Below are 26,140 nucleotides of genomic sequence, written 5' to 3' on the forward strand. Positions count from 1 at the left end.
CCGCCCACAACTCAGAGGTGAGTTTCTAATGAACTCTGCTTTGGGTTCACATCTCCATTAAAGCACTCTTATCACCGAGCTTTTCTCAGCACGTGAACAGACATCCAGGAAATTTCCCTGACTGCTTTGTTGAAACAGGAAACAGTAGTATTAGGTCACCATACCCCCCCCCCCCTACAGGACTGGATGAATTGGGGGGGGGGGGGGGGGGTTCATGTCAAATAGATAAAAATAAACAAAGGAACATTCAGAGAGTGAACGGACAGAAACCGGCACAACCGGAACGCAGGTGTGGACCGCAGCTGACGAAATGTTGGGGGACGGGCTTCACATAAGCTCCTCCCCCTGGCATTCGACCAGACTTGAGTTGGTCACGCAGTTCACGCGCCGAACCATCTACATTCACCCGCGGTTCTGGTCGCGGACGGAGATCCCTGAGTCAGTGCGTCTCGGCGGGCGTGTCCGTGATTGACAGCTTTGACTTCCGGTCCGGCCGAGCCCCTCATCATCATCATCATCATCATCATCATCTTCATCCTCATCATCATGAGCGTGTACAGCGACGCGTCCTCGGAGGATCTCGGGGACGAGCTGCAGAGTCTGGGGTGAGTAACGCGTTACTCTCCCCCCGCTGAAGAAATCCGTTACAGTTTAGCGTTTCTGGCTTTGCACGCGGTGCTTTGAGGAAGCAACAACAGAGTTGGTTCATCATTAACTTCTGCTGCAGGAAGAAGTGCTACCGACCGTCAGAAGATGACGGTCCTCTCTGTTGGGTTTTCCAGAACCGCTGTTGTTGGTTGTCAGTCAGAACTTTCCTGAAGGAAGTGGACACTGAAACCAACCAATGAAGAACAGTCAGAACCCTTTGGAAAGCAGATGATGAAACTTCAGGTCTGAAGTGATGAAACCCTTCACTTCATCTTTGGTTGACCAACTTGAGTAACTGGAGAGAGTCCTGCTCCTGTCAGCAGATGTTCTGGTCCACTCCTCCAGAACAAACATCTCAAACCGTCTCAGCTTGGTGGACGGGTCTTTCTTGCAGGAGGGATGCTTCCTGTTTTTGGACCATTGTCTTGTTTGATCCCTGAAGACAGACTCCAAGCGTTCGGACATTTGGCACAGACTCTGACGTAGCCCAGACCATAAAGGATCTCCCTCCGTGTTTCACAACAGGAACCGACTGACGTCTTTTCTCCTTTCTGAGTGAACCAAGGGCTGTGGGAAACAGCTCTGGCTTTGTGTCACTCGTACAAAGGACGGTCTCCCATAAGAAAATTTTCTTCCAGCAGCGAGTTCCTCCTTGGGGACACTGTAAAAGTTTGGCTCAAACATCTGATAGTGGATCTGACTCTGATGACCTTGGTGTAGACCAGGGGTCTGCAACCTGGAGCTCTCTTCAGCCAGAAAGCCATACTTATGGCTTATGGCCTTCACTTATGGCTTTCTGGATGAAGAAAATAAAAACAATTATCATTTTATAAGAGAATTTAAGTTTAGTCTGTTAGACTTAGAAATGTATGGCTAAGATAGTTCTATAACATTGTTTTTAGTCGAGAGACCTTGTATGGAAGCGTTTCTGTAGCATAATTTAAAAAAAAAGTCACTACAGAAATGCTTTTCATTTTCAAGATGAAGCTGCTTTTGTTGACTCAAAATGAAAATGAAAAAGCAAATTGGCTTTTTCTTTTTCCTCTTAATCAAATGACTCAGAAATAAATTTAAAAATCCATCTTTCAAAATGCGTTTTCATTTTCTACATCGTTGTTGCGCATCTTGTGACATAAATAAAGGGAAAATGCAAAGAGGGGATTGCATTTTTGCTTCCATATCCCCCCGCAAAAAGTGTAGCAGAATTCAATCTAAGTCGACATTTCCAGGAGGGAGGGGGGCGATGACGTCAGTGCTAACTCTCTGTGGCTCGATGCGCTGCGCGAGCGAAGCATGTCTCTGGTCAATGCAGCCGGACTTGTAGCTTCGTGTTTGAGGCAGGGGAGGCTGCTTTGTGACAGTGGGCGCTCTGGAGGACGCTTTGTTTGTCCGGCTGTTCTTCGTGAGCGAGGTGCCGGACTCGGGAGGACCGTGTCTCCTCGCAGAGCAGCACCTTCGAGTCTGCTTTCAAAGACAGAAGTGCCGCTTCGGACAGTCCTGAGAAACCGTTCAAACAATCATGTGAATTTGTGTTTCCAATCCGGTCCAGACAAAATAAATGCTGGTCCTATTCCCACATATTTCGGCATTGGCCACACAGAATGTTGTTGGCACGTAATATTCGCTTAATCCTACTCCTTCTCCTGAACCATATGATATTTTTTACATAGACCCCATAAATCAGGTCCCCTGGTATTATTATGTCCCTCTCGGGTTAATGCGGCACAGCCAGCTTTCAAACTTGGTCAGAGAGAGATGGAAACACTGCTACAGCAGCCGCCATCAAGGGAGCTGAAGCAGAGACTTTCTCTGGGAGAATCTCACGAACTCAAACATGGAATCAGGATGTATTCAAAATAAATAAACCTGATCTCTCAACATTCTCTGTGTCTTCCATGCATTGTAATTGAGATAAACACAGACACTGCTCCATGTAGCAACCAGGCTAAAAACTTTAGCTGGTAGCTCCTCCCACACGCGGCCTGGTGCGTTCACGGAGCTCCAGTACATAGAAGCTTAGCGGAACTCCAACAGCCACACATATTTCCATGAGAAAATAAAAACCGCCGAACCGACCGCAAAGTCGCCCAAACTATGCATAAGCCATTTTTAACCGCAAATTTAGAACCAAAACGAACCCAATCTGGCGAACAGCGCAGACAAAGAGTGAGCACCTCCCCTTTGGCCCCCCCTCCGTCCTGGAAATGCTGACTGGAATTGAATTCTGCTACACTTTTTACGAGGGGAGGTGCAAACGATTGCATTTACGCTTTATTTATGTCACAGAATGTGCAATGTTGATGTAGAAAATGAAAAAGCATTGTGAAGGATGGATTTTTAATTTTATTTTTGAGTCATTTGATGCAGTTTCATTGTGAAAATAAAAAGCATTTCTGTTAGTCTAATTATAATTGTCAAATAAGATATTTGTAATGTAATTTTGCTACATATTCACTAGAGAACTTTTTGAAAATCAAATGTCAAATACCATTTTCTTTATCGTTTTAATTAAGAGACAAAATGAGCGGTATTGAAGAAGAAAGAAAGTGGTTTGGCGGATTGTTTTTCATTTTAATTTTGAGTCAATGAATGCAGCTTTATTTTGAAAAGGAAAAAGCATTTCTTGTATTGACTTTTATTTTTAATTATGCTACAGAATCGCTTCCTTATATGAAATAGCACCATCCCTCATTTCAAATGCAGAGCAAAGTCTTGGGGAAAAATTTCATCTTTGAGTTAAAGCGTACCTTTAAAACTATTTATCTTACATTGTTCAAAAACGTTTAGTGGCTGTCCAGAGGTTAATGAGAAAAATATGTCTTTGTACTAAATACTTTTTGTATTGGATCTTAAACTAAGAGAGTCCTCATTAGTTAGTAGGGGAAATGACAGCCCACCAAAGTAGATCTATATCTAAAAGAGAGGAAATGGACTGGTGTTTTCATTCAAGCACATTTGCTGCAGCAGATGTAGCTCAGGCTGTCTTACTGTTTGTTATAGGAACTCATCTGTGCTTTTGTCTTGTAAAAAACAATTTTATTGCTAGAACAGGGTTCTGCAACCTTTACCCCTCAGAGCCATTTGGATCAGTTTCCCAGAGAAATGAAAACACAGGGAGCTGCTACACCCTTTGGAAAAGCTGGTGTTTCCAGGGAACTGCATCATTTCACTCACTTTAAAAGTTCTTGAAGAGATGTTCATTTTTTATCCTCTGTCTTTTAACGGGTTCTGATGAGAACTATTTCCCCAGAGGCCTCAAAACTAGCAGATATGTGGTCATTAACCAGCAGATAATCCGCTTCTCCAATAGATTTTTGCAACAAACAACTATTTTCTTATCTGGATCAGGATGTTTTTGGGCTAAAGCTTCATGTTTATTATGGGATGTCTCACCACATTTGAGACTTTGTTGTTTGCTAATTCCTCGTTTCATATGAATCATTCTGGTAAAGTCGCTGAAAGCAAACATATCTGCAGGTGCCGTTAAACCTACTGTTTTCTTCAGGACATTCCATCCTTGTCCTGCCTGGGTCAGAACATTGTTGGGATCACACGTTGGTGGGAGTCGTGGCGGTGACGCAGGTCGATGGTCACACAGAACTTTACTTAGAAAAGTCTACCTTTAGATTTGTAATACTCAGCCTGTTAGTTTTTTGTTTTGTTTTTTAAAAGTCATGTTATGAACTTTTCCTGTTTACCGCTGGCCGACCGTAGTCTCCAGCACAGGGGAGCTGCTCCATGGACGAGCAGCTGCCCTGGTTCTGACCCGCTCCAGGGACGATCAGCTCACCTGGTTCCGTCCCGCTCCTGGTTCAGACCTGCTCACAAAAATACAACAGCTGGTCGATAGACGACCCGGAGAGGTTCTGCATGATGAGTAGGGCTGCACGATATGAGAAAAACCTGCGATTTGCGATATTAATGATCAATATTGCGTTGACGATATAACTTGCGATGCATGAAGAAATAGCAAAACAATCATTTACATCATCATTTACATTTCGTTGTAACAGTTTCATTTCAATAAACGTAAGTCACCAGTAACACCATAACTTAAATCATACTCCAAATGACCCTAATGTACAAACATCGAACATAAAAGATATCCATCAGCATGAAGGGATTTATTTGATTCGTTAAATTTTTCAAGGTGCCAGACGGTTGTTTTGGCACATTTAAAGTTACCATTTATCGCAATTTTTGTCGTCTTTTGCGATATGCACATACCGCGATAAAGATAAATTTGTGCAGGACTAATGATGAGGCTTTCATTCACTTCTCATTCAACATTTTAGGAGAACTTTCCATCCCATAACTGACTCTGGTCCGTGTTCTCAGCCGAAGACCCCCCCCCCTCCAGGGGATGAAAGAGCGGCATGCTGCTCCAGAGCCGCTAGAATAGCTTCTCTTCATTTTGCCAAGTTTTTTTAATGCTTAAGAGGCAAAAGTTCAGTTATTCTAATGATAAAAGAAAAGTACAAAAGTGCAGAGATGGTTACTCATTTGGTTCAGGAAAAGCCGCCCTGAATGGCTCTTTTTGGTGTTGAAGGTTGCAGACTCCTGGCGTAGACCTTAAGTCTTTGGAGATCCATCTCAGTAGTTTTGTGGGCGTGTGCTTCAAACCCAAACTCTGCTGCAGTTTCTAAGCTGGATCAAGCGTTAATGCAAGTGAAGAGCTTTCACTTCCCTCTGACTGTGCAGTGAAGCTCCGGATTTCTTCTAGAACGGGCACCCCCCTACCCCCCATATAGTAAAAGAACAAACCACCAGATTCAAATGACTCTGACTCAGGGCTGCTTGATGACTTCTATTGAGAAATAAACAGCTGTTACTCATCTGTGAGAGTAACCATTCTTGCCTGAAGCTCCCCTCACCGGGTTGGACTCTGTTGCCTTTAGAACTGCCTTAACGTGCCTAGTTTGTTCCATATTGTCATGACAGCATCATGCAGTTTCTGCAGATTTGTCGGATGTACATCCATGATGCCAATCTCTGGTTCCACCACATCCTAAAGGTGGAAGCCCCCTCCCTTGCTCCATTCTGATCCATCCACTTTCAGATGATTAGATCCATTTGCGTCTTTGTATTCTTTGTCTGAGCTCTAATATTGCTCGCCATTTTTGTTGCAGGGGTAATTTTATGTTGGGTTTGTTAGAGGCTGTAAGCAAGCAAGAGAGCACGTAAACAGATAGATGATGGGAAAGGGGGATGGGGTTGCTCCACTCAAACGGTCCTTCCCACAATTCAGAGGTGAATTTCTAATGATCTTCTCCCGTCCTGCAGAATATATGACATAGAAAACGACACAGGTCTTTAGATTTTGGCTAAAAACTGCACAGTCATGATTAAAAGAACACTGGGAACACTTTGAAAACAGTTCAAAAGATGATCAGAGTGGGACTTTTAAGTGATATTTATTAGGGATGCAACAATTTTATTAACCTCTTGAGACATGAGCTATTGTTTTATATGCTTTTTTAAACCTATTTCATAGTCACAGGTGATCAGAATGAAATACAGTTGGGGGAAAAAAGTGATGTCGAGCTATCTTGGGGTTAAATCTATTTAATGGTGTAAACTTCTGTTCTGTTTTGAATCCAGAATTGGGGCATCCCTAATATTTAGACATTTAGAGAAGCAATGGAGAGATGGAAATCATAAAAATCTTGCTCATGTCTTTGATATTTTGTCTATGGATCAGAATATAATTAAAGCATTGTCTGGTTCTTGTAGTATCCTCTAAAAACCAATAACTAAGAAGAAGGGTAGACCAGGTCAGAGAGATTGTGTAACTAAATTCGTTTTAAAAGCAAGAGACACAGCAAAATTATGGCTTCTCACTGGGAAAACCAATCTTTGAGCCAGAAAGCGTTACCAATGCACAATATAAGCACACAACACGTTGTATTTGTAGAAATGGTCAGGCTATGAGAGCAGCCTCCATGACCAGGAATCTCCTTTGTCACAACACACTAGACCTCTGGAAAGAAGTACTACCTCTGGTACAAAAACATCTCCATGTGTCATGGAGGGAGTTTCTGGCACTATGGCAACAACTATGCAGCAATAACAGTAGAATATTTAACTGTGTACAGAGTGAATTATTTAGTTTTTTATCTTAATACCATTGATATAATCATAAGGCACGAGGTCCAGATACAATATCTCCAGATGGTCAAGGGATTAAGCCGCTGGGCTTGATGGTTCATCTACTGAGGACCTACAGTTTGCTAGTGCAAATGTATTTCTACTAGTTTGATGACTTATCTTGGTCACAGATTTTTACTATGGTAGCTGCCGTGTTGGTTTCAGTGATAAAAAACATGGCGGTGTCTGTATGGTGGAAAATGACGAGTGAATTGGCTATTTTGTTAGAACCAGAAGTGAGTCATTTTCAATGGCTGACGTCCAGTTCCTATGTACAGTCAGTGGGGGCTTTTCTGGGTTGGAGGGGGACTCTGTCAGAGTGAGAGAAAGTCCAGATTATCTGCAGTGACTTCAAATCTTTGGACTACAGTCCATCCTGCTTGGCTGCTGCTGGAATTTGGACTCGAGGTTTAAGAAATGTTTTCTGTTTTTTTTAAGAAACCAAGAACGACCTCTGAAAAAAAAAAAACCTCTCCTGTAATCTCAGAGTCACTTTGCATGAGCTCGTTTAGAGTTTGAAGCTGAAGCTGGTCCATGAATCTGCTGGTTCTCCTTCATTCAGCCGCTCTATTCTGGTCCAAAGTTCAAATTCTTGTGGTTAAAGATTGATTTTTCTGAAGAGCAGACTCATTTTGGTTTCTTAGGTGTGTCTAAAATGTGATGGAGATCCTGGGGGCAGAATCAGATCTTCAGACTCTGGAGGCATTTTTCTGTTCCATTCTGAACCATCAGACTCCTCCATTGAATGCTCATATGCCGCTCCCTGTCTACTACAGGTGGTACCACTACGACCTGTCCCGCCACGCCGCAGAGGCCCTCCTCCTGTCCAACGGGTTGGACGGAAGTTATCTCCTCCGGAACAGTAAGGAGGGTCCGTCCTGCTTTGCCCTCTCTGTCAGGTCAGTGGGCTGCTCTTTCAGGTTCAGCTTGAACTGGACATGCAGAGACTCTTAGGCTCCTGCTGGTATTTCTGGATGAAAAGGACAACTGTGTTCTTGTGGGGTTTTATGTCTGGGCATTCTTTCAGAATCAGATGGTCATTTGGGCTTTGCTGCATTAAAAAAACCTGTTCTGACATGGACACGCCCTCAGGTCATGTGACCTGCTGCTTTGTGTTGGGCCCATATTAAGCTAGATACCCTAAAATACAGTCAACACCATTCTAGACAAAAATTATGTTGGCAAAACCCCCCCTTTTTTTCTTTTTTTTTTAAGGGGAAAAAGGCGGGATTAACGGCCTGCTATTTCCCAAAATACCACAGCTTTATAAATGATGGAGAAACCCTGTGGTCACATGACCTGTTGATTTCTTATTGGACATCGTTTTACCCTTACTTTCCTGAAAATGGACAAAAATATGTGAAAAACAAACCATGGCGGTGAATCCAAAGCTACTAATTTTAATGTCACCTGTCAATCATGAAGGTCAAGCCTTCATTTGGTTGAGTTATAGAGGTTTAGAACTGGGATGAGTTAGAGTGTCTAACATTGAAGTGAATGCAGACGGACCTAAATGTGCAACACTCCCCTGCTGGTCACCCGATGAACTGATCTGGCTCCAAATTTTGTTCTAAAGTAGCCTCAAACAGGAAGTGTTTATGATGGTCAGCAACACTTTTATGTAAAAAATTCATTTCTCTTCAGGGGTCTGTGGAGAAATTCATTCCCGTCGTAATTCCATGAGAATTAGGAAACAAAAATCCTCTTTTTATGAATCTTTTATTTTGAAAACTTTGAAAAGCAGGAAGAGTCAGCGTATTATGATCAATCTGCATGCAGGACTTGATGTGCAAATCTTTGCACATCTTTGCTCCTAAATATCCTGTTTTTCTGCAAACGTTGGTCTTAAAATCATCAGTTGTTTGAAGACGTTTTTTTTCCTCTGGGACGGGCAGAGCAAAGGATTCTGTGAAGCATTTTCATGTGGAGCGCAAAGACAGCGTCTACAAGTTCGGCTTCAACGAGTTTCCCACCCTCCAGGACTTCGTCAGCCACTTTGCCAACCAACCTCTGCTGGGCAGTGACACAGGTAATGCCCCCCCCCATGCCACAGAAGCCTCCCCGGGGTCCTCTCCACCATGTGACACAGTCGGTGCTTATGTGTTTAACTGCATAAAAAGCCGATGTTTATTGGAAATAACCGACAAATGTGATAAAAATTGGAATTTGTATCTCTCCCTGTCACATGAATGGAACCACATCTCCATACAGGTCCACGAATCGATACATAAACGATTCAACTAACTTTGTGGCAAAACAATAAAGCAGCTAATTTGATAAATTCTCGTTTTTTATTATTCGTTTAGGATTTAAAACTATAAATGAAAATGCCTTTTATCCCTTATGACCCCACCCTTACATTGACGTGTTCTCCCTACCATGACAAAGGTGGATAAAGGTGGAAAGATTTCATGTAATCCATGGACACCAGTGAAGATCACAAATCATTGAAGAAAAAAGGTTCAGACCACTGTCTAGTGGGTCTAGATGACCCAACTCCCAATGTTAAGGTGCCTGGAACTGGAAGTGCTGGTTCACATTACACCTGAGCCGGGGGTGTTCGTGTCCCTGGGGGGTGGGTTCTGGCCCTTGCCCCTGAGCGCTGGGCCCCGCCAAATTTCCAACTGTGGCCGAGCCTGGTCGGGCCATGTTTACAACACCCCTTGTGGGCCCCCTTTTTTCCCGGGTGCCCCCCTCCTGGGCGGGGGCGGCGGGCCCCTGCCTTGCTCCTCCCTGGACCAACCATGGGCCGGGTGGGTGGCTGCCTGGTGTGCGGAGCGGGTCTCCCTTGGGGGGGTCCTGGCTCGTACCTGGGGTTGGGGCGGGGGGATGCCCGGAACTCCTGGGTGGTGATGGGGTGCTCGTCTGGAGCTGTGAGCACCCTTCTCGGGTGGGGCCCTGCGTTGGGCTCTCCCGGCGCGGCGGGGGGCTGCTCTCCTGGCTGGGCTGGGGAGGTGCTCTCTTTCCCCCCATGTCTGCCTGCTCTCTGGCTCTGGGGGCCTCGCGGCGGTCCTGCTGGCCCTGGCCTGGGTGGTGGATTTGGTCGCCGGGGGGGTGGTTGTTCCCTGCCTGCTGCCGTGTGGCGTTAGGGGTTCCGGCTGCCGCTGCTGCTGCGGCGGGGGTCTTGGTGTGGGGATGGCTGGGCACTCTCCTTCCTTCTTTACACATTCCATCATCCATTTTAGAGGAACATATACACTCACCTGAGCACAGGTGTTAGCTCCCCTTTCCACTAATAGTTTGCGTGATTGAAGGAAATATTTCACACTAGTTAGTTTAAAGGCATAAGTATGCGTGTGAACACTATCTGTTTTGTGTACATGTCGACAGGTGGACATTTTTGCAGCTAGCAGGTGTGTTGATGACATTTGAGTGTGTGTGGACAGGCCCCGCCCTTTTTGTACTACATTTGAACCTTACCGTAATGATAAACAACCAGTAAACTTGTTGCTTTATGCTGCTTCATGGTCTTATCCCCCCCCCCCCCTCCTATTATCACCCTCCTATCCCCCCTCTCTCTCTCTCTAACAACACTCTCTCTTCTTCCCTTCTTTCCTTTTCCATCCGGTCCAACACCCAAGATTTTCAAACATGGTTGAAATGAATAAAGTTTGGCCTCAATTACAAAAGGGGTTTGTTCAGACATACCTTTGGTTTGTCTGATGTTTAATAACCCCTATTGTTAAAGTACAATATGTCCAACACAAGAGGCCCTCAGTTCTCATCTGCCTGCTCAGCTGTTGGACAGGACAAGTAAAAAAAAAAAAAAAAAAACTGGAAGTGCTGGAGTCACGGTCAGAAGGTTCTGGTCCGTCTGAGAGTCCAATCCTGGTCTGCAGTTAAAACGAGAACTCATCCAGCTGTCCTGCTTTCTCCTTATCAGCTGTGCCCAGGTGAAGGCGGGGCTCACCTGGACAGGTCATCACCGCGTTTCTCTGGCCTGCACTGTTCTGGGTCTGACCCGAGCTTGTGTGGTTTTGCTGTGTGAGTACTGGTTCTGTGTGACCTCCTCTGTGTCTCAACCAGGAACCCTCATTGTTCTGAAAAGTCCATATCCGTGGCACGTGGAGGAACCGTCCATCTACGAGTCTGTGCGGGTTCACACGGCCATAAAGACGGGCTGCACGGAGAACGACCTGGTGGTCGCCGCTCCGGCGGTACGAAACCATGCGGCAGCTTTGAGCTTCACCTGTGACGCTCGAGAGGCTTTTCTCTCTGAAGGGAACGGTCTGACTCTGAACTTGTCTTGCAGCTGGGCACCAAGGAGGGGTACCTGGTCAAACAGGGCGCCATCGTGAAGGTAAGACCGCCTGAGCTGCCGTGGGTGGAGGCGTGACTGAGGGGTCTAAGATCAGGCTGTTTTGCAGAACTGGAAGCTGAGGTGGTTCACGCTCAACAGATATGAGCTGAAATACTTCAAAGACAAAGAGGTGAGTTTGTGATGAAGATGCGTCTCTGCTCCTCAGCTGCAACTTTGACTTTCAGCTGTTTCTGCTGCAGAGCAAGGAGCCCATCCGGACGCTGGATCTGAGGTCCTGCTCTGCGGTCCAGTTCGATTACTCCCAGGACCGGGTCAACTGCATCTGGTAAAACGGAGAGAAAGTCTTTCCTTTCAGCTCGTTCGTTTAGTATGACAGCTGTTGACAAGGTCACTTCCCCCCCAGCAGCAGCTTCTGTTGTTTGTGTGTTTAAAAAAGGGGAAGTTTGATCCCTCCCTATCACAGAAGAAGACATGGGGGAGGAAGGAGAAGTGCTTCAGGACCAGCGCACAGACGTAGCTTTTCTGTTCAAACGGGAAGTGGTGCTTTGATTTTTCTGCTCTGAATGCAAACCGTGTGAAACCGTGGTCCACGGTTTAGTTCCAAAAATAAAACGACTGAAACACCAGCAGCTGCTCCGCGTTTCTGAAGCGGATCATTGCATAAGCTGACATGCATGCAGCTCCACGTGTCTGCAGATGTTGTTGTGTGCACACACATGCACTAACAGTCCAGTGGGAGCCAGCTATGCATTCATGGCTGCTAGTAGAAATCGGCCTAAAGCTACACGGCAGGAGTTAGTTGGTGATCTCAGAGCAGCTGAAACCACAGTCGCCAAGAAGACCGTTGAGAAGACTTTACGCTGCAATGGTTTAACATCCTCTAGAGCTCGCAAAGTCCCCCTGCTTAAGGTGGCATGTGTGCCGCCTTAAGCGCCTTCATGATTTAGAGAGCGGTTGGGAGAAGGTATCGTTGTTTGGAGGAAGAGAAATGCTGCCTGTGACCCCAAGAACACCATCCTCACTGGCAAGCATGGAGGTGGAAACATTATGGTTTGGGGGTCAAATTCTTGATTTTCTATCTCTCACTGTTCAAATGAAGCTATCATTACAATCCAGACGGATTCTTTTTTCTTTTCTACCTCTGGTTCTGGATGTCTGTGATCCGGGTTAACAGATCCGTGTTCTGTGTGTCTCCAGTCTGGTGTTTCCAGAGAGAACCTTTTATTTCTGCGCAAAGACAGCAGTGGAGGCAGACGAGTGGATCAAGATTCTTCGGTGGAAGCTGGTAAGGTGTGTGTGTGTGTGTGCGTGTGTGTGAAGGGGGGGGGGGGGGGAGGGGTAGTTCAGCTCTGTAGGACCTCAGTTGCTTTTTTTGTACTAGTGGGTTCTTCAGTGTCAGAGTGATTGACCAATAAAGGGTTTTTCCAGAATGACATAAAGGAGACTTCCGCAACAGGAAAACAAATACTTCTTTAGTCAGATTAAAAAATGGCACCCCCTGGTGGTGATGTCAGTAAACCTAAATTATATATATATATATATATATATATATATATATATATATATATATATATATATATATATATATATATATATATATATATATATATATATATATTTTAAGTCGTCATCACGCTGTTTATTTACGACACCACAACACTTGACATTCACACACGTTTGACAGTACACTATGGATGCATTTTTTTTTCCAATAATCTTTATTGCACATTTTTCAGCCTAAATTATAAGGTGCAATGCTCTGGGAGAGTTCCTTTTTATTACAACTCTCCATTTTCCCTCCATTGTCAATCTCTGAGTTGGTCAGACTTGAACTCGCACTGAGCTGCAAAGTTCTAGTGAGACTTGAAGGTCATGACCTGAGAAACCCAGAAGCAACACATCATCTGCAAACAGACAGATTCTCCTTACCCCCCCTCCCCCCCCCAAGAATCTGTCCATTCCAGTAATGAACTGAATCTGAGACGGTAGACAGGAATCGTGTTGGGAGTAACCATTGTGCTATCCTAGGCACATTAACATTGGGAGTTGGGTCATCTAGACCCACTAGACCAGGGGTGTCAAACTCAATTTGGTCCGGGCGCCACATTCAACCCGTCTGAACTCAAGTGGGCCGGACCAGTAGCGTAAAGGCAAAATAAAGCTTTATTCTTGTTTTTTTTACCCAATAGGAAAAAAAGGCCTCAACCAACATGGTAGCCTTATCGTTTCTTATTACACATTCATTCACGAAGCCAATGGATCTTAGATAAAATTAATTTCACTTTAAAAAAATATTGGTTTGTTCAATTTTATAAAGACTGAATATTTTAAATCTGACACTGAAGCAATCCTGATAATAAAGTCAAGAGGGGCTACAGTAAGAATAGAAACATCTTCCTAAAATGTAAACGTCCAAACGATGAAAAAATTACACTAAATTGAACTTGCAAACATTTATGAACATAAGACCTCAGAGATGTTGGATCTGATCGTAGTTCTTGACAGACTCATGTTTAAGGTCGACTGCTTTTTGAGGCACAAGACTTCTGCAGCCTTCAGCATTTTTCAATAAGTTCACCATCAGAAAATGGATTGGATGTTTGCTCCAACTTGTTTGCAATAAGGTAGCTAGCTTTCACTGATCCATCACTGACGTCACGGCTGCAGTAAATCCAGATGGTTATTTATCAGTCCAGCTAATAGTTGCTAAATCTTTTTTCTTCTTAACTGCAAATGGTGAAACTTTTCTTTGTGGAGAGTCTCATAGTGGTGCTGAATGTTATGTTCTTGGATAACCTGTTGATGACATACCAAGCTTGCAGGTTTGCATTTAGCTCCGTGAACAAACAACGCTTTCCATTTCCCTGGAAAGCTCAGGACTTCACTTCAACCTTTTTTTCTTTTTGACAACATTTTGGTCATTAGGGTGTCACTACTGATCATCCTTCAGTGGTGAGGCTCACAGGGAACCAAACTACTGCCTACCCAGACACAGAGCTGTTAGGTTTTGTTTTTGGCACATAAAGATTTATCTTGTTTCAACTGTTAAGCTTTTCCTTTGCTCACCTTAGTGGCGGAATTGCGCATTTCAGTTATTTCTTAAAAAAATCATAACTCGCCACAGGAATGGACTAGAAACTTGCTTTCTTTTTTAAACATCCCTATGATTTTTACTCTTCATGTGTGGGCCTGTCTAAAACACCTGGCGGGCCGGACACGGCCCACGGGCCGTATGTTTGACACCCCTGCACTAGACAGTGCTCTGAACCTTTTTTCTTCAATGATTTGTGATCTTCACTGGTGTCCATGGATTACATGTAATCTTTCCACCTTCATCCACCTTTGTCATGGTAGGGAGAACACGTCAATGTAAGGGTGGGGTCATCTAAGATAACACAAGGGTTAAAATCAGAAATAAGCATCCCGCTGCACCAAATGTAAAAGATACAAATAAAACTTAGCTTGCAGTTATGTCAAATTTACCGTAAATTCCGGACTACAAAGCGCACCCGATTATTAGCCGCACCCACCCATTTTCACGTGTTTAACTAATTTTATACTTACACAAGCCGCGTCGGGGTACAAGCCGCATGAATTAGGCAACATTGTCATCCTGACGGATCACTCCCTGACTCAGAGTGTAAGTGTGATTTATTAGCACACAGTGGGTGGAGTCATTTTTGCCTCAGGCTCATGTCTTTGAGTCTATCTGCATCTGCCAAACAGTATGCAGCTCTATTCTGTTCACAAGTTCCTCAGTTATGGTTTTTATTTTTATTATTTTTTTTTAACTTATTGACAATCTAGGTATCACACATAAAATTACAAACAGTAACCATATAATCAACATTACATCCCTCAGTTATGATGAGGAAATTTACATCCCCGATCCCCCATTTCCCATGAGTCTTAGGGGCTAAAGGCGGGGCCAACGCCCGGCTCGCCATTCTGTTGTACGTGTTTAAGAATGAGCAGCAGTGCATGGAGGGGTGAACGGGTAAAGCTCTCCTTCCGCTTGTGTCGCGGCAGCGTTATGGGAGTAACAGGGCTGGTTAAAAAACACGCTAGTAAAATAAAGCAGCGACGACTGAAAAGCGCGCGCCTCAGCGCGATACGCGCGCCTCCTCGCGGCGCGTGGGTCAGAAGTTTCCTTCCACAACAAACACTTGCTCCGCGGACGCCTCGAGTAAGCCCTGGCTGCAGCCTGCAGAATGGCTCGACGCCTCCGCGCTCCCGCGCGCTCCTTGTCTCCCCTTCCTATCTACTCCGACAGCTCTGGCCAGCGCGGCTACAGGGAGGAGCGCTTCGTCCCCATTGCGCCGGTGGACGGAGCAAATCGTGTCTGTGCAGAGCAATCGGACTTAATACTGTACGTTTTGTGTATGAGGGGCGGATGCGTTGTTACGTGTGGGAGCCTTCAGACTGCCATCGGCCCCGCAGCTCACACGACACGCAGTCTCCAGCTCACACGGAGGCTGTGAGCGTTTCAATGCAAATCTCTGCTCAGTCCTTAGAAACCGTTAACACGACCACGTCAATTTGTGTTTCCAGTCGTGTCCCGACAAAATAAAGGCTGATATTATTGCCACATATTTACGTGCAGCCAGCCGAGTCACTATGACTCAGAGGTAAATGCACTCCTGAGCATGCGCTGTTCTCTCCGTCACGCAGCTGACCGGCTTTTCCAAACCCGTTGGTGATTTTTTCACGCTGCTTTTAACGATTGCTTTTAACTTGAAAGCTTCATCATATTGTAGCGGCGATCACGTGCACGTTGGGTCTAATGGCACCAAAGGATTCTGGGATGCGGCTGGACATGCGTGTTTCGTTTTGTTGAACCATGACTGAAGTGTCTAAGACCTGAAGTCAAGTCCATGCTGTTTGGCTGCTTAGAGGTGTGTTGAAAAACAAATGACTTGTGTTTGATGTTAGAGAATTCAAACTATTCACTGTGTCCAAAAATACGTACACGGCGGCCGCCAATAAAGTCCAATAATTAGCCGCGTCACTGAATAAGCCGCAGGACTGTAAGCGCAGGAAAAAAGTAGCGGCTTGTAGTCCGGAAATTACGGTAATCAATTTTTCTAACATTTCTATTACCTGTGAGGCAGAATTTCCCACACATATATGTGACATTTAAAAGCACTCTGATATATATGCTAAATATGAAAATAAACATCAATGCTAAATATAAACGCTTATACGTATAAAAAGGAAAAACTGTGTTTGTGTTCCAATGATGTGTGTAATAAGTTATAAATTCTACATCTATAATATTTTCCAAGAGCAGTTAGTAATGATGCCTTTTGGCAACTCCTTGTCAAATAAGTGCACGCTGAAAACAAAAATGCTCCTTTTGGTGACTTTCTAGATTTGTTTTTTACAAGTAGAATCTTCAACTTTGGCCCCTCCCCAGAGTGACATTAACAGAACGGGATATGCGTGCAAATGTATTTAGCTCAGTGGCTGTGACGGGGTTCTTCTCAGCAGCAAAAAAATAAATCACTCTGAAATAAGATGCCCAAGCCAGCAGACTCAAAATTTCAAAAATGGGATTTTATTGACCCCCCCCCCCCCAAAAAAAAAGAAAAAGAAAAGAAAAATCAGACAATAAATTCAGCTGATTTCGGGAGAGCCTGTTGCCACCACTGCAACCAAGACCGCTCTCCCTCAACTGGGAAAAGTAAGTTCACCCCTTATGAAGGCTTAGCCCCTCCCACAGGCATCCCAACACGTCAATGCAAGGGTGGGGTCATAGGATAGAACAAGGGTTAATGGGTTCATGTCTGCCAAACATCCAGAGCACCCCCCATGAAATGTCCCCATAGGAAAAGTTTGAATAAGAGGTTTGGTTTGTAAAGAAATAAAAAAAAAACACCATTAAGACGTATGTTTTAGAGATGGAGATGCTGGGAGTTGAGACAGTCACTTAGCTCTGCAGACAGAGGTTTATGTGCACGTTTTTGTAGCTTTCAGGCCATGAATCTGTTGGGTTTGTTTGTGCTCTTCAGGCCTCCGTCGCTGTGGCTCATGTTGTTCACGGCCTCGTGTTTGTTTGCAGTCACAGACGAGAAAAGGTCGATGACGGACCGGAAAGCGCTCCGGCTGCAGAAGACGGTCCTGACCGCTGATGGAACCCAACATCCTCCTCAAAAAAGTGCATTTATTTTGAAAAACTGTTTGAGTTCAGGTGCTGAGGATCGACTGTCGGCTGTATGTTAAAGACTGAAAAAATATCCAAAGTATTTTGGTCAGAAAAGCCTTCTGTTTGTTCTGGAGTTTCAGCTAAAGTGGACCAGAGGAATGTTGTATAGATTCATGTTGTTCAAAATAGATCCCCACCTCACTTTAGTTGTGTATTATATTTGCTGTTTTAGAATAAATATTTAAATCACTGTAAAGACACTGAAAGTTTGACTTCAAAAAATATCTCAGATGGAGGTGGGGGGGTGGGGTGTAAGGGTGGGGTCATCTGGACCCCATAGGATAGCACAAGGGTTAAAGTTAATCTGAATATCAGAGACGAGAAAAACGTGGATTATATTTTTCAGATTACACCAAACATGACTGTTTGTCATATTGTGAATGTAAATGAAATATAAAAGTGATTTCTTTGTTTTTTTTTAAAAGTTTTTGTCAGATTTTAATTCCATTTTTTTACGTTCCAACCTAACCAATAATTTTGGAATCATGAGAATCATCTTCAGCGTGGGACGCTTTTGTGGTTCTTCACTCTTCTCAGAGAAAAAAACAAACAGTGGAGCTCCTGATGGAAAAGCTTTTATTCAAGAGTTAGAAATGACAACGCAAGGTGAGAAGTTTGCAGCAGAGGCGACGGTAGAAACTGTAGGCGGGTTTTCTTAGCAAAGCATCATGGGACTTTATGTGACCTCCACCACCTGCCTCAGCTCCTCCATCAGAGGAGCCAGCTCCTTCTCCAGAGTCATGATGAGGCCTGAGGACAGAAAAGGAGGGTTTTTACAAAACGCCTCCCACTCGTGTGAAAAACCAGATGGATTCATTTTCACAAAGCTGGATGGCTCCTAACTGGAGTCTGTTGCTATGGAAACAATCTGACCCTACCCTGGTCAGGATCAGGTTTATCTGGAGAATCCCCTGACTGCATATGAGCACTGGACTGAATGTGACATCACACAGAGAAAATGGTTTACCTCCAGCTCCAACCACATGAAGTCAATTCACTCGCCATTTTTTCAGGATATATAAGCAGCGATAAGTCAATCTGAGTCCATGTTTCTATGGCAACCACTCTCACCAATCAGGAGTGAGCTTGTTGGAACTCCACACCCCTACCACCACTTAAAAGACATGAAATCTGTCGAATGGATACTCTTATCTGATTGGTCAGTTTATAACTTGAACCACAGAAAAATATGACGATCATAAAAAAAATGTATCCGAGTAAGAATACTTACTCGGATCAAAAGACTGAGTAACAGCTGTCTATTTCTCTGTAGGATTAGGTACTTCCTGTTTGGAACGCCAGGGGGGGAGGGCTCACTCTAGGTTTTGATTAGGCCCCTCCCACCTGAGTCTGCAGGATGGGTCAGACTCACAGGATTCATCTTTTGTCAGAAGGGGTTTGACAAGAACTTTTTTTCTTCTTTTCACTAAATATAATCCAGAACATTCCTGGAGATTCCCGTCAGACTAAATGATCTGAAATGTCGGGTTTTTTCTCAGATAAACTTCAACTTCTTGGCTCTTGAGCCGTATTTTAAATGCCAGTATTACCACATTGCAACATATTTTGGACGATGATGCTGAGTCACTTTCTCTGCTTTCTTTCATTTGGATGATGAAAAGGCCTCAGGTAAAAGTTTTTGCGTTTCCATGGCGATATTTCTCCTTCCCCACGATGCAGCAATAAGCTACACACGAACAGCGGGGTGCACGGAGATGAAGACTGAGATCATTTTAAGACACGCTCTGTTCAGAGAACATCAAACAGACTGCAGATAACCAGTGGGCGGGGCTCCTCAGACACGCCTCCTCATCTCACCTGTGTTGGCGCTGCTGCTGGCGATGAAGCTGACGACCAGCGGCAGGCGGTTAAACTGCATGATCTGTCGAGCAGAGACAGCAGACGGGTCACAAAGGCAGAACCAGAGCAGAGTCTGGTTACCATGGAGATTGGCCGGGTTAGGCTGGTTCAGAGCAGAAGGAATCCATCAGAGTGATTTGGTTTTTTTTTTTACTTAGCAATAAAAAAAACCCAAATATTTTCACTTCTCTGATTTTTCTTAAAAAAACTCAGGAAAAAGTTCAGCTGGCTTAACAAATCATGAAAAACAAAAGAAGACCAACAGATTCTGAGATTTTCCTCTGCTGGACGTTTTGTCTGCTCCATCAGAGGATAACGTTTGCAGACTTTTCTCCTCTCTGTCCCAGCAGAAGTTCTTCTTTACTCTCAGAACCCTCTGACATTTACAGAACCTGCTCTAGTGCTTCTGTTGTGATCCGACTCCCATGGATCATCTCATTTCAGTCCGTCTCACTCTGCTTTTATGTGAGGCTATTCTCTTAATCCCACCCCCAAAAGTTTACAAACAGGAAGTTTGTTACTATAAGAGACGATGGAGACTAGAGTCTGGTTCTGGATCTGACCCGGACCGGACACAAACTGGCAGGAACCGGATGAAGCGAGCGCGGGTGAAAGGCGCCGGTGTTCCGGCTGCCACGCCCCCACGCGGTGATGCTGGGAGGGGTCACCTGGTAGGTGTTGTAGTAGCAGATGATGCTCTTGTTCTTGGAGAGGCCCAGCTTGCTCCCCTGATCCGTGGCCAGAGCGAACGTGGACAGGAAGCCCGGTCTGAGCGCGTGCACCGGAACGCTGTCGTTGGCAACTGGAGGAAAACAAGCAGGCGTGTTAGGATGAGGACTTCCTGCTGGTGAGCGGTGCGTTCAAAGACCAGGGCCAGAAAAAAAAGTCAGAAAAATCCCCAACAGTTTGACCCCTAAAATGCAGATGAATGAGTCTTTTAGATCCATTTTCTGCTCTACTTTGGTGACTTCTAACCTAAACTCGTACGAGTGGAGCCAGAGCTGAGTCACCCCAAACCATGAAACTACTGCCACAACAAGAAGCTGCTGAGGCTGAGGATAAAGCGTTCCTGTTGAGTAGCAGGTTGGCCCTGAGGCCAAAAGTATTTCTAATAAGTTATTAAAACACAGTTTATTGGAACAGAAAACCCGAAACAGAAGAAGTCTCACCTTTGATTACCGGGACGCCGTCTCGGTCCGTCACCACGATAGCGTGAAGCCCGTCAACACTGAGGACACAGAAAACTACTATTTACATGTGATATAAGATACAAAAACTCTTTTTTGAGAAAAGAGATTTGATTTATAATACAGATTTTTTTTTCTTGTTATATAGTTAAAGTAAATCACTTTGTGCAATAACAATAAGGGACAAAAGCCTCACCTCTGCATCTGTTTGTACAGGAACCTCTTCAGATCCTGCAGACGGGAGCATAAAGAGTTAAGGAGCAACCTCAGAAACAGTCAAGAACGTGGACGTCTGTGAGCTTTAGAGCTTCAAACCGTCAGAGAAGATCCTGGTCTCCCCACCACCATTTTCACCCAGCATTACTGACAATAGTGACCGAGTAACCGCTGTTAATTTCTCCAAAGAAGTCTATGGGATTCTGGCTTCTTGGAGCCAACAGGTACTTCCTGTTTGGACAGCCAGGGGGAGGAGTCACCCAGTCTAGTTCTCATAAACAGTTAATGGAAAAATGTCACGTGACCTCTGTAGAGCGTCTGTTTTTAACACAACATATCCACATGTATAGAACAGAAAGAAATAAAGATGAAAATTAGGACTGTAGTCTAATACAAATGTAATATAAAACTAAGGGTTGTTACACAGCTTATCTGTTTTGCACTTTTGTTTTAATAAACTTTAGTGATTAAAAAAAACATATCTCTCTCTAAAATTTATTAAGTAATGGTTTGATTTTTTTTTAAGAATTTGCTGTTGTGAATGAAACATTAATACAATATTAAATGCCAAATGAAATAATTTATCACCTACAAACCATCCCACATGATACTGTGTGTTTTTGTAATTAGAAGAGAATAGTGAACTTTGAGCATCTTCCCAAAAACTAAAGAGTTTTTAGTGAAGCCTAACAGAACAGGAGGTGCTAAAGGAGGACAGACAGACTCACGTCCGCCATGGCAGCTCCGAGGACCCAAGCCGGTTCCGTCACAGGAAGTCAGGAGAACCGCCGGCTCCGAATCCAAAACACGACGAGCCCGTCCGGAGCGTTTCCACAGTGAGCTCGGTCCTCTGAACGTTTAAACAAACAATCAGCTGATGCTACCACCGTGAATTTCCAAAGAGCTGCAGTCACGTGACGCTTCTTCTTCGCTGTCACGTGACGCTTCTTCTTCGCTGTTTTAAACTGCCGTGTGCTCTCTGCTCCCCCTGCTGGTGGTCAGACGTCATGGTTCATCCATGGTCAAACCAAGTCTAATGTTTTTTGTCTTCTTTTGACTGGGAAAAATGTAGATAGAAAATATATTAGAACCTCCATCATAGTTCTGGACTAAGTGAAGATTCTAACATTACTTACAACTGATCGAAATGTGCTGGCAACATATTTCAATAAAGTTGACTAAAACTTTATTTTCCAATTATTTTGAATTGGAAATTTCTTTTAAACTTATTCTAAACACAGCTAAAATATTTCGCAGCTACTGCCACCTACAAGAAAATATTAGTATTTGGTCTCCAATCAGATACAATATATTGATTTATTTGTCCGGTATTGTAACATCCCTTATTATAGATTATTATACTGTCTTGCTGTCCCTGCTGAAAGCCCGTCGTCAGTCCATCCATCAGTAACATTTGCCCAATAAAAGTCATTAGTTCTTTTTTCAGCAGAGCTGCCTCCTCCAGATCGGTTGTTTCTTTCTGTGTGGATTGCTCAGGTGGGTGTCGTCACCTCCAGGGTCCTTTGTTTCCAGGACATTCCAGGCACTGCAGCTCAGGCAGGAGAAGGTTTCTGATCATGTTCTTCAGAACAGGTGAGACGTGAACTAAATCTTCAAACGTTCATCTTCCAATTGTCAAATGTAGTTTTAGGGGAAAAAAGCCCAGACACAGACATGAAAGAGTTCATGTATGAGAGGTATTTGGAAAAAGGAAGCTGTTCTCCTAGAAAACGGTCTTCGGTGCAAACACAAACATGGAAATGTGGGCGTGGTCTGAAGGAGCTTCAAGGGAATCCATTCAGACCACAGGAACCTGCTGGACCGGTTCAGAGGGGATCTGGGTCTGACATAAGTCCCAGGTTCAAAAAGGTCTCATGCAGCGGCTGAAGAGACGATGGAAGCTGCAGAGGAGCAGAGCGTGGAGACGTGAAGGTCAGAGCAGTCGGACACACAGCAGGACTCATCAGGTCTGAAACATATTCTGCAGCTTCACTGCTGCCCCGCCATCACGCCGTCCCGTCCCACCCGTCCCCCCTCTTCTGGAGGAGCCATGAAGAGCTTCTGCTTCCGTCTCAATGAAACCATCCGTTTTTAAAGGTGAATCTTCAGAAGTTTCTCTGTGTGTTGATTAGTTGACATGAACATTTTGATTATGACAACCAGCCTTTACAAACATATCACACACATGTTTATTATAATGTCATCATTCAGAAAACACACAGTTGGAGAAAAAACATTCAGGGGAAGAAGATGGACGGTGTTCTCACAGATGACTTCATCGAAAAGACTTCTGAGGAGCTTCTCCTCCTCCTCCAGACGTTCCTCCTTAGATCAGAAGAACGTCATCAACCCAGGAATGTGTGATTAAAGCGCTCCTTACTGTCTGTGTGACGCCATCAGGGGGCGGAGCTAAACAGATCTGAAAAGGCTCTCCAGAGCAGACGTGGGAAAGGTGAAGCAGAACTTTAAAAGGACCCTCCTGTGATAAAGTCTAGACAGTCTCTTCTGCCCGCTCTGGCAGGAAGTCCACGTCTGCGTCCATCAGCTCGTGCTTCACTGAAGCACGGGGGCGGCAGTCAGTCATGTGGACCACTCCACGGACCAGAGAGAAACGAAGAGGGAAGGTTCAACGAGTCCCCCAGCAAAGGAGGCCGAAGAAGAAGAGGAGGGCGGCCTCACTGTACCACCTCAAAGTAGTGCAGGATGGCCATGATGTGCTGCGGCATGAAGACGTATCCCGTGTAGACAGCCATGCCCAGCACGGAGATCAGCAGGGAATCTGAGGCAGAGCGTCAAGGAGGAACGCAGGAAAGTGGGGGGGTTCACTAGAGACAGAGGAAGGTTCTGGACATCAGGGTGAAGGGAACCCACACGGGCTTACAGAGGCAGGAACGACAACTCAAACTAATCAAATGTCGCTGATGTTCCTTCAAAGCTGTTCCATTTTTCAGGAAATAACATTTTGAAGGGAAATTAGACATTTCAGGTTAAATCAGCAGCTAAAAAGCTCTGAAAGAACTTCTGCTGAACACCTCCTAGGCCATGTCTGGATCCCCTCACTGCTCCTAACCCCCAAAACATGATTCAGAGCGGGACTATCCTGGATTTGAATGCAATTTAGACACAATGCCGAGTTCTGTTAAACGACAAATATGATGTCACCCAAATGCTGAAATAAAAACCCCATAAATGTGAACATTTTATAAAGTTTACTTCTAAATCCCCTGTGGTCTGATGATGAAACCTAAATGATTCAGACCTAATGACAAAATGAAGAAGACACTGAATAGTGAGGGAATTTGAACCCGACCTGAGATTTCCTTCAAACATGTGGATTGTATACATTTGGAAAACGTAAACTTTAAAACTGTTAGCTGGACAAAATTAAAGATGGGGGAGAAGAGCTTTTTCTACACACACCTTAAAGTTCACAACGATATTTTCTGACTGCTTCACTGATGCACATTTAAACAACAAACTCTGATTTTCCACCCTTTCCTCCCTGGGAAGATCCCAGCTCGATGGGAAGGAATGCTGACAAAAGCTCCACGTTTGCCTAGTTTTACTTCACACCCAACCGAGCTTGGCTGGACCAAACCTGCCAGTGTGAATGCTCCTTCAGGTCATAGTTTACTCCTTTGCCTCCCCGTCTGTTTACTATAAAACGGCGAGCAATGTCAGAGCTATCCAGCAGGACGGTTCTGATCCAGATTCAAGCTCAGACCAGAAAAACAAAGACGTACAAGGATATATTTGTCTGAATAAACAAAAAGAAGCTTAAGTCTATTTACGTACGTCCTCCATCATCAGAAAAATACCAACAGAAAATGCTAAAAACACCAAACGGAGTGTCGACACAAATGTGGCTCATTTATCTGTTCACTGTGGTTTGTTTGGCTAAGAGTCATTAGGGAAGTTCCCCCCCCAGAACAGACTGTTCCTTCTCTCTTCAGCAAATCTAGGCGTCTGACCTTCATCCACCTCCTGCAGCGGGATGTTTGGGACGAGTCGGAGTGGGAAGTCTGTTCTGTCAGATAAGCTCTGGCCCTGAACTTTAGCTCACCAATGAGGCTTCAACCTGTGGTTAGGCCTCCTGCAGCTTCATGAACCAGCACACCGGGGAAGACCGTCCCCAGGCCCCGGCATCGAACCTCCGACTGAGTCAAACCGTGTTTCCTTCATCCACCAAACCCTCCTAACTGCAATGTCCTCAAATAAATCATCATCTGAAGCAGACTGTGACGTTCTGGAGGTTCAGAGATGAAGACAGCTCCTCTTCTGTGTTTCTCTGTGGCTGAACATCGTCCGGAGCCGAGACTTAGTTCAGTATCAAGCTGCAGAGATAAGAAGAAATCTGACTCCTACCGACAAACAGTCTTAATAAAAACGACTTCAAAACCATCTCAGATGCTTCAACAAAAGAATCCACTTTGAGTGAAATTTCACACAGAAGGGCTTCAGAGATGATGGATCAGATGGATCCACAGGTTCAGTCAGAGCAGCTCTGTCACGTGGGCCTTTAAGAATCTAATGCGGTTCAAGCTCCGCTGATTTTGAATAGAAACCTTTAAAAGGGTGGCACACTTTTCTTCCTTTAGTTTTTCCTCTAAACAGAAGCGACCACCGACCAACAAGAAGGACCGCAAAGAAGACCTTTAAGTATATGACGTCATAAACCTGAGAGCGGCTCCCTCTGGCTAAAATACTAAGGTAAACTCTAAGTCAACGGCTGACTTTTTTTCTCCTCACCATCTCAAAGTCAGACTTTTATGGATCTTTACGAGTCCACCATGAACTCTTCGAGATTCACGTCACAAATGAGCTGACCGACGTTACCAAACAAACTGACCTTGATGATAATTATTTGAAGAACTAGTAGTAAGTAGATCGATGAGAGAAAACCAACAAGTTTATCCCGATATTATTAGACAACTTCGCTTCCATTTCCGGCGGAAAGGATACTGAAGACGGTCCGCTCCCAGGGCTCCAGCATGTATAATGCGGTCACCAGGAGGTACTGGTAATAGAACCAGGATAAGTTTTTCCAGCAGTCTCCCAGCGGCATTTTCCCGACTCTGAAGGCTTAGCTTAGCCTAGCTTAGCCTCCCACTCCTCTGCTTCCGGTTGTGACGCATCGGAGGACCGTTTCCTGCCAGTTGGTCACGTGTCGATGTCAGCCAATCACAGCAGCGAAACTTGAACACGTAATGAAAATAAAAGAAATCATGATAAACTGTAAGAAATCTAAGAAAAAATAAAAATAAAACAACTAACAAATCTAAGAAAAAACTACGACATTCACTGAAGGAAAACAGGCTCTATAGTTTAGGTGGTTTCTTGGTGAACAATAATTATTTAACATTTTAACTACCAGCAAGTCTTCTGAATCTTTGTGTCATTTCTCATTTCAACTGTCACACTTTACATGACAGGAAAACAAAAATCACTAATCATGTTTCTCTGACAAACATTCTGGTTTGTCATCAGCAGGTGGAGTTTCTTGGCTTTTAAAAACTCCAATAAGCTCATCTGTTTATCTGTTAACAAAAGAACCAAAATCGCTTCTTCAGTGATCTAATTTCTGCTCTGACAGACACTCTTGTTTACCAAAAGTAT

At 44.3% G+C, this 26,140-nt stretch overlaps 2 protein-coding genes across 7 annotated transcripts; one reads left to right on the forward strand and one right to left on the reverse strand.

The window, feature by feature from the left end:
* The first annotated feature begins 341 nt into the window (after positions 1-341).
* On the forward strand, positions 342-17,681 carry dapp1 (dual adaptor of phosphotyrosine and 3-phosphoinositides). Of its 6 annotated transcripts, none has more exons than XM_023951746.2 (9): positions 342-605; positions 7,572-7,694; positions 8,691-8,824; positions 10,822-10,952; positions 11,048-11,095; positions 11,163-11,225; positions 11,296-11,381; positions 12,254-12,341; positions 17,118-17,681. In XM_023951746.2, exons 1-9 carry the CDS (start codon positions 547-549, stop codon positions 17,139-17,141), a joined length of 756 nt encoding a protein of 251 aa, XP_023807514.1. In that variant the 5' UTR covers positions 342-546; the 3' UTR covers positions 17,142-17,681. The 6 variants fall into 6 exon arrangements, with proteins under 6 accessions (XP_023807514.1, XP_023807513.1, XP_078796809.1 ...); XM_023951745.2 differs by having other exon boundaries at positions 11,281-11,381; positions 17,118-17,457; XM_078940683.1 differs by having other exon boundaries at positions 12,254-12,346; positions 17,118-17,457.
* A 139-nt stretch (positions 17,682-17,820) lies between these two features.
* Positions 17,821-21,486, reverse strand: lamtor3 (late endosomal/lysosomal adaptor, MAPK and MTOR activator 3). Its single transcript, XM_004082744.3, has 6 exons — positions 21,253-21,486; positions 20,505-20,539; positions 20,291-20,349; positions 19,790-19,923; positions 19,080-19,143; positions 17,821-18,011 (listed from the first exon to the last, which is right to left on the reverse strand). Exons 1-6 carry the CDS (start codon positions 21,259-21,261, stop codon positions 17,938-17,940), a joined length of 375 nt encoding a protein of 124 aa, XP_004082792.1. The 5' UTR covers positions 21,262-21,486; the 3' UTR covers positions 17,821-17,937.
* Positions 21,487-26,140: the final 4,654 nt, after the last annotated feature.

This window comes from Oryzias latipes, chromosome 22 (genome assembly GCF_053564925.1).
Source record: "Oryzias latipes strain Hd-rR chromosome 22, Olatipes_Hd-rR_3.1".
NCBI classification, from domain to species: domain Eukaryota; kingdom Metazoa; phylum Chordata; class Actinopteri; order Beloniformes; family Adrianichthyidae; genus Oryzias; species Oryzias latipes.